This window comes from Colias croceus, chromosome 6 (assembly GCF_905220415.1).
Source record: "Colias croceus chromosome 6, ilColCroc2.1".
Lineage (NCBI taxonomy): Eukaryota > Metazoa > Arthropoda > Insecta > Lepidoptera > Pieridae > Colias > Colias croceus.
In genome coordinates, this window is record NC_059542.1 from 6,169,191 (window position 1) to 6,178,114 (window position 8,924).

General features: G+C 32.5%; 2 protein-coding genes across 3 annotated transcripts; both read left to right on the plus strand.

Moving 5' to 3' along the window:
• Positions 1 to 4,151: 4,151 nt before the first annotated feature.
• LOC123692284 (larval cuticle protein 65Ag1-like) lies at positions 4,152 to 5,900 on the plus strand. 2 transcript variants are annotated; one of them, XR_006751514.1, is made up of 2 exons: positions 4,152 to 4,442; positions 5,493 to 5,605. XR_006751514.1 is itself a non-coding variant. In XM_045637009.1 (2 exons), the coding sequence occupies exons 1-2, from the start codon at positions 4,680 to 4,682 to the stop codon at positions 5,853 to 5,855; spliced, it is 372 nt and encodes a 123-aa protein (XP_045492965.1). In that variant the 5' UTR covers positions 4,601 to 4,679; the 3' UTR covers positions 5,856 to 5,900. The 2 variants fall into 2 exon arrangements, 1 of the variants encoding a protein (XP_045492965.1); XM_045637009.1 differs by lacking the exon at positions 4,152 to 4,442 and adding an exon at positions 4,601 to 4,688 and having other exon boundaries at positions 5,493 to 5,900.
• Positions 5,901 to 6,333: 433 nt separating this feature from the next.
• Positions 6,334 to 8,597, plus strand: LOC123692285 (subtilisin-like protease 2). Its single transcript, XM_045637010.1, has 2 exons — positions 6,334 to 6,436; positions 6,838 to 8,597. The coding sequence occupies exons 1-2, from the start codon at positions 6,422 to 6,424 to the stop codon at positions 8,545 to 8,547; spliced, it is 1,725 nt and encodes a 574-aa protein (XP_045492966.1). The 5' UTR covers positions 6,334 to 6,421; the 3' UTR covers positions 8,548 to 8,597.
• The last annotated feature ends 327 nt before the right edge of the window (positions 8,598 to 8,924 follow it).

The window sequence follows — 8,924 nt, forward strand, 5'->3', positions numbered from 1 at the left end:
TTTCAGTCAACCGAAGAACTTAATACATCTTTGTAAATAAATTTCTGGACTGTCTGCAGAACTAGGCACACATTAATTAGATCTCATTTCTTTTTTGGCAAATTAAGTCAACGATTGAACTCGGCTCCAATTTTTACATTTATGTTTTTGGTGGGATACTCAATTACACTACACTAATTCTTTGCGTCACAATAGTTAAACGTCACTAATTCTTCTCTTGTCATAGATTCCGCAATGAAGCTCTTGAATCATGAATGTCATAAAATTGTTTCTCCATTAACCATTTCGTCAGTTTCTTCTTAAATGTATTTACTGGGAGATCCTTAAAGTTATCCTGTATTTTATTATATATTGCTATAGTCATAAATATCACACTATTTTTTGCTTGATTTATTCTACAAGTTGGAAAGTGCAGTTTATTTTGATACCTCGTTAACATATACGAATTTACTTCTCCTTTCTTCTTAAAATATTCTGGGTTGTATTTACGGTTGCAGAGCTTGACCGACCGTCAGGACCGTACGCACTGACGGTCGTATCGTCAGGACCGTACGCACTGACGGTCGGTGAAGCTCTGCAACCGGCCTTAGTGTAAGGATACGTAATTTACCGAGCATTGGTTTGCAACTGTCAATTTTATGTAATCCGCACAGGGCCCGGATATATTTCTTTTGTGCCACTAATACTTTCCGCACCTCGCAAGACTGCCTCCAAAGAATTATTCCGTAAGAGAGTATAGACGATATATATACCTATGCATGGTAGGCATTTATTGCAGCATTCATAGATACAGTATCTCTTAGGCGACGTAATACGTAAATGAAACGATTTATCCTGTCACAAATATATTCTACTTCAGGATCCCTCGCCCATTTTTGCAAGTGATTACTATCAAGCTAATTTTCCGTGAGTAGCTTTATTTTGATGAGACGGCCAATAATTTCCTGTACGAAACTCTCGATTGTGTTAGCTAACAGAGCTAACAAGGATACAATTTTTTGATTTGATGGTTAAGTCCGTGGTTCGAGACCAGGCGAGCGCGCAGGAAATAAATTGATTTTTCAATTTATCTGCGCATGTTGTAACATCACCACTGCTCGAACGGTGAAGGAAAACATCGTGAGGAAACCGACATGTCGAAGAATTAAAAAAAAGTTCGACGACATGTGTCATCCGCCAACCCGCACTTGGCCAGCGTGGTGGATTATGGCCTGTACCCTCATAGGAGGCCCGTGTCCCAGCAGTGGGAACGTATATGGGCTGATGATGATGATGATGTAATGCTGTATTTATATATCTCTCATATGTATTTTTATCCGTGCATTTAACAATAAGGGTATTGTCGTCTGCGAATAAAACTGTTTTGTATTTCACTGATCTCGGTAAATCGTTAATATAATATTATAAGAGTAATAAAAATGGACCAAGCAGACTTCCTTGTGGTACACCTGATTTGTTAACTTTTTTCTCTGACCTATATGAGTTTCGTGTTTGATTTATCATTTTATGAACCTCCACATACTGATATCTATCATTTAAGTAACTTGCAACCCCTTCTTTAGCAATTCCTCTTATACGTGTACCATATTTCTCCAACTTAAACAAGAGTAATTGATGGTCCACAAAATCAAATGCTTTGCTCATATTTAAGAATATGGCGGCTGCTGGTTATTTTTTTCAATAACAGCTTGAATTATTTCTTTCACCATGTCGAAGCATGCTAAAGAAGTAGAACTATTTTTTCCAAATCCAAACTGTTCCCGACATAATATATTGTTTTTATCAATATAATTTTGAAATCTTTCTAAGTGCTATCGGTCTGTAGTTTTTAATAATATCTTTTGGATCATCCCTTTTATATAACGGTTTTAAAACTGATATTTTTAGAACACGAGGAAAAGTTCCTTGCTCCATAGATAAATTGACAAGAAAGGTTTGCAAATATGTACACTTTTATATTTTTGTACTTATACCGTCTGTTCCTACGGAATTCGAGTTACAAGAAGCTTAGGTTATATTAGTGCTCATATTTAAGAATATGGCGGCTGCTGGTTATTTTTTTCAATAACGGCTTGAATTATTTCTTTCACCATGTCGAAGCATGCTAAAGAAGTAGAACTATTTTTTCCAAATCCAAACTGTTCCCGACATAATATATTGTTTTTATCAATATAATTTTGAAATCTTTCTAAGTGCTATCGGTCTGTAGTTTTTAATAATATCTTTTGGATCATCCCTTTTATATAACGGTTTTAAAACTGATATTTTTAGAACACGAGGAAAAGTTCCTTGCTCCATAGATAAATTGACAAGAAAGGTTTGCAAATATGTACACTTTTATATTTTTGTACTTATACCGTCTGTTCCTACGGAATTCGAGTTACAAGAAGCTTAGCTAAACACTGGAGATATCGTCTAGGATTGACGACTGACGAGAAGTTCATTGACCCTAACTCATGTTTTTTATCCCTTTCACACCAAACTTGGTATTGCCACTGTTAATACGAAGTTTTCCCAAGGCTACTATGTATTCTGTAATATTCTGTGCAAAAGGTTAGATTGTGTAGATGAGTTCGCTGATAAATTGCCAACAACGTCATTTGCGTCGCTTCGAATATTTAAGTTAATATTGTTGCTTATTTAATAAATATTTTCGGAATATAAAGAATGTATTGTATTGTGCAAAATTGCAGAAGTGTTTGGACACCAAATTCTGGCATAGAATTTCACTGGCAAGTGTATATTTACGTTATTTACAATATTCCTCAATACTCTTACATTTACCTGTTTAGAATCATTTTAATGGCAAAAATCGTCAAATTTATCATCATTTTAGTAAGCAATCATGTTAAATAAGTTGTTTTCCTAATACTTTCATCATTTTTCAACAAGTTTTCAAAAAAAAAAATTTAACAAGTAAGGTAACCATGATGACGGGTTTTTACGGATAGCGACGAGAATATATTGCTAAAACAATATTTTGATGAATATTTAGAACACCATTTTAAAGATTTTTATACTAGTAATGAAACAACACATGACATCGGTATTGCACTCACATGTGGTTTTAAGATTGTTCTTTTTTACATTGAAATTTATACTTTTTAAACTAATATTTTTTTGTTTTACGTATTTCAGCTTTCCAAAAAATGAAGTAAAAAGAAATATATGTGCCTATCAAGGGTAAAATTATTGAGGATTACGACCCAGAAAAAAAAAACCTTTTGAAATATAAACTTTGTAAAGTTAGCTGAAATTTTTGCAAGGCTGTTATAAACAGTTTTTCTTTGATGATTTTGGCTTGAAAGAGGATCTGAGTAACTTACAATTTGGTAAACAGCATCTGATGCAAAACACAAAGTCATTTTTATTTCAGTTGCATCATAATTAAAATTTGTCTAATTTGTTATGTTAATAAAAAAGTTATATATCATTCATTGAGTTGTACATATGGAAGACAACTCACTAACAACCTTTTCAATTTCTTTAATATTGTTTTCGTCATTAATACTATTAGATATAATGTGCCATAAAGCCTTATTTTTATTTTTCGCTAATATAATAAAATTGCACATTGTTTAATAACTCAGGCCCCGGAACCACAGATACAATAGAAAATCTATTGTGACTGGGTCCGATCGGGCCGCTTGGGGCTCAATGGGCTAAATAAATACAATTACATTTTTTTTGTAAAAACATTTTTTTATGAATCTAATAAAAATCTAAATAGAAGTGGAACTAGTGAATTGTGTGTTTCTTTAAAAAATCTTTACCTTCTTTACCTTTTGAAAAAAATAATTTTACAATAAGATACACTAACATTGTTGTTTTCTCTCGTTTCCCTTCATAGCTAAATTCCATAGATATTAAATCATTTACTTATTTTCGGGTAAAGAAGAAAATTTAAGGTAGGATTTTTATTAATAAAAACTCATTATATTTCATTAATCATTTTGCAACTTCCAAGTTGGTATAAAATATTGGAAGAAAAAAATTCACACACACATTCGAAATCACTTACTCCGACAATATTGTGTAAAAGCTGTACGAAGATTTATAGTTTAATCCAAATTAAATAATTAATATAGTTTAAAGGAACTAAGAAAAGACGCTTTAATAAAATAAAAATAACTGCCTACGTTAAAACAAAACCGACTTCAAAAATAGAAAAGTAAAAAATAAAAAAGATTTGATGTTATTAATTACCACATATAATTTAGTTATGCTATTTACTAAATAGGTTTGATGTCAGTGCCAAGCCAATGTAAACCTTACATAGTTGTAATTTCATAATGCGCGGTTTACACGGGCTTAATACTAAGTGCTTAGTTGAACCGGTTGTACCCGGTCGCAATAGTAAGGAGTTAGAGTAATTATTGTTATTTTTGACATTTATGAAATGTTAAAAAAAATCATAACGTGTGCACGCAAATTTTTAAAATGTAAGTACCTAATTAATGTATTATGTAATTTCGTAATTACTTTGATGGCATCTGATTAGCTATTAATTAATAGTAAAATAATTTAGGATAATTAGTTTTCAAATATTTTACATACTCTTATTAGTTAATGAATAGTGAATTAAATATAAATTGCGACAATTTTGTTCTAAGCATCATTCTGAAAAAGAACATCTTCTACAAAACACTTGAGTGTAACAAAAGCATAATCATTTAATCATGAAGATGGTAAGTTTTATTTATTATAATAGTTTTCATAATTTTTACTTATTCAAATACTACGATACTAGTGTAATATATATAGAAGTTGTTATTTTAAAAGTTTTGTGACTAAACGTTTTAAACATAGGTTAGGTACTAAAATTTTGTATGAATATAGGAAAGAAGTGAAAACTTAAAATCCGCTGTTGGCTTTTATTTATTTATTATATTAATATTTTTTAATAATGATGTAAATATTTTTTATTGCCTCTCTCTCTCTTGTCGGTCCCTCATGTCTGAGGGTCGTGGTCAGCATCAGGGTTGCATCTGGAGCGGATGATTTGTCTCCAACGGTCTCTGTCCATGGCGTCTCTTACGACCGTGTAAAAATTAGTGGCAGATGAGTTTTTGACTTGGTCTGTCCATCGTGTTGGTGAACGACCACGCGATCTTTTTCCCTCCGTGTTCCCAACCACTATCAGTCTCTTCAGATTTTCATCGCCTCTGCGTATCGTGTGGCCGAAGTATGACAAGATGCGTTGTTGGCATATGGTGGATAACCTGGTTTTTATATGGAGCTGGGTCAGGATTGATGCATTAGTGCGTCTCGCAGTCCAAGGTGTTCTCAGCATTCGCCTCCAGCACCACATTTTGAATGCATCAATAGGGAAAACAAGGGCTCGTACCAGTCTTAGTCTTTTATTGCCTATTTTTGTAGAAATAAAGGACTGATACATTTGAACAGTTACAATAATTTTATAGCATTTATATGAGAACAAAAGAGATCTATTGAAATACTAAATACTAATTTGAATTTTTTTCTTTTTTCAGCTCATCGTATTCTGTACTGTGGTAGCCGCTGTGGCTTGCGCACCCACTGCTCTTGAGGAGCTAGCAGTACGTCGGGCTCAGCCTGCCTTGGATTTCGAAGAAGTTCGCGATGAGTTCGGCCAGTATGCCCTACGCTACGTCACAGCAGAAGGCATCGTGGTTTCGGAGCGTGGACACTTAGTACCCGCTGCCAAGGATGGCGATTATGTTCTCATAGTCGACGGTGAATTCTCCTACATCGGTGATGACGGCCAGCTCTACGTCACAAAGTTCACATCTGGTCTCGATGGAACTCACGTTGAAGGCAACCATCTCCCCGTCGCACCCGAACCAATTGTAGTGGAAGTACCAGAGTCTCAGTGAACAAATGACCGACGTGATAATCAATAAATTATAATGGCTTTTCAAGATTTGAATTATTTTATTTAAAATTTTCCTTTATTAATATTTCACTTTACTTATAACCCAAAAACTTTTAAAGGTCGAGTAACTCATTTTAAAAAGAGGTGTGTAGTTTTTTACCAATATAAGTTTGTTACGATTTAGCTCTAAAACTGCTCTACCAATTTTAAAAATTCTTTAACCACAATACAATATTATAAATCTCATCCTAGCTGAGTAACACAGGCGTGCTTTATCCCTAGTTATATAATTATTATAATTATAGTACATGGTTTTAAAGTTTATTTAACAAAATCTTACAAGAGTATTTAAATATATTAGTTTAACAAATATATTAAATTCTGTAAATGTTAATAAAAATAAATATAAGAAGAACAATAACATCAATCAATTAGAGTGCGTAGATCGAAATGGGTTAATAATGACTTAAAAATGATATTCTTAATTACGCAATATTTAATCACTATATAAAACCCTAACGATTAGCCAGCGCCCAGTATGGAGTTTCATCATCATAAGACAACACAATGGCACAATACACAGTAAGTAATAAAAATATAATAGATTTATTATTATTTTACTATACAATTTTAAGGCTCTACGCGTAGAATATTTTATGTCTTTTCCAGTCCTTTATTGTAAAATGAATAAAGCGCTATATTTACATTATGTGCTCTTTAATTTAATCTTTAACTTAAATAAGTTATAAAAATATAACTAGTTTGTAAATTTTTCTTTAAAATAATGAGGTCTTTTTATTAATTTGAAAAATGTTATCCTATCAACTTTTAAAACTTTATTTTCTTATGCAGATAACTATCAAGAAATTTATATGCAGGAATAAAACCTTTTGCTTTTTATCAAACGATTTTGTATGCAATAAATATTTAACAAAATGTTTGGGATTTAATAATTTTATATTGAATATATTCTCTGTCCACAGAAAACGTATGTGGTTACTGTGTTGTCTTTACTCGTAGCCGTAACAGCAATACCAGCTAATCCAGACATTTTACTAAGTAAAGGGAAAATATCTAGTAATGATATATCCAAACCAAAATCAGGAAGTAACGAAAAAACTCCGGATGATAAAAAAACCCCCATTTCCGCAGAATATGATATACCATTGATTGATCCGTCAATTATTGCGAAATTGTTTGAAGATGCAGAATCAGACAATCTATTATCTTATGAGGAAGGTAATTTACCCAATAAACAAAAAGCTATAAATCAGAACCAACAACCAGATAAACCTCAGGGACAAAGTGCAATATATAAGCAGCCCCCAGAGGAAGATTCTAATGGTCCAATAAGTCCTGAATTACTGGAGGATGATAATTTATCTGATCATTTTGATCTATTCGGTAATAAAGACCAAGGATCAAATAATTCATTATCTGACTCAGAAAATAAACCTGCGATAATAGAATTTATAAAGATAACCGAACATGACATACCCGACGATTCAAAGGACTCAGAAACAAATTCAAATGATCAGAGTTCTCAAGAGCCCAAGGATATCAAACCGCAAGTTCGGGGGGCTGACAATGAGAAGCTGAAAGAGGAAAGCTCTAAACAATCATCAGTAGATGAAAACAGTCCTGAGTTTTACGATTTCCTCACAAATAATGGTGATGTATTAAACCAAGAGATACCTAACAAAAAAAGTAGTGAAGAAAAAATCGATAATGAGAATGGTGTGATTTCACACGAACATTTACCTTCTTCAGATAATTCAATATTTGAACATATCAATAATGATGAAAACCATACCCCAACGGAACGTGACACCGAGTATGAACATTCGGAATATCAAACCTCTCCTCCACAGTCAAATGAACAAAATTCTGAGGCAATAAAACCTGAAACAGAAGAACATGTAAATCCCGATGCACCTGTACCAATTTCAAATATTGATAATATATTCAGTAATTTAGAACCAATTAAATCAAAAAGCGAAGAAGAAGGTGATAATAAAGTTGTTATCCCTGAAGCCCCCCAATTACCACCATTAGACCCTTCAATATTTGAATATATAAAGGAAGATTCCAAAGAACCTGAAATAAGTAAACCTAATGAAATAAAACCAACGTCTTCTGCACATTATGAAGACAACAGTCCCACATATTTCATAGAGCCTGAAAAAATTCAACAAATATTAAATTCTGCGTCCCCTGGTCCTATTGATAATAATGATAAAATTTCAAGTAATGTTTTACCCACAAAATCAGAAAGTAGCGAAGATAAGGATGAGGATCAAAAGGTAGTTATTCCTGAAGCACCTGAGCTTCCTCCAATAGATCCCGAGGTACTTGAGTATATAAAGGAAGAAGCGCAAAATACCGATGAACAGAAATTCCCAACACAAAATGTTGGGGAATTAGAAGTGCCTGAAAGAGAACCTAGCTACGAATATAGTAATTATCCACAAATAGTTAATAAACCAATTGAGTTAATTCCAGCATTCAATCCAGAAGACGCAAATCCTATATTTATCAACAAACCTAAACCGTCATTCTTTTCAAACTTATTTTCCTATCTGCCGTCTTTTCCATTCTCTCTGTCATATTTACCATCGTTTAACTGGCCATTTAAACGTCCATCTTTTATACGTTCACCTAGTGAAAGGTATCCAGAGTATATCATAGAATAATCATGTTTACAATAAACTAAAATTGTAGTTTTAATAAAGCGATAAAAATATTTCTTCTTTCATTATTCCTGCTCAGTTTCAGGATATTTCAAGTTTATTTTTTTTCACAATAATTACATACCATTCAATACACCAGTTTTAAAGTTTTACTTACTACGAGGAAATACGAAAATAGCCCTATGAGTTTAATTATGCATCATGATTTATTTCTCTGATTGTTTGATAAACTATTTAGAGTCATGTAATACATAAAAAGATTAATGAAATGCACTTAAAATGAGATATCCTAAATATCTGTTTCAGGACATTTATGCCATATTATAAACAATAACATTATAGTAATCTTATTGTTTCTTCCTTAATCTGTATCTATTTTT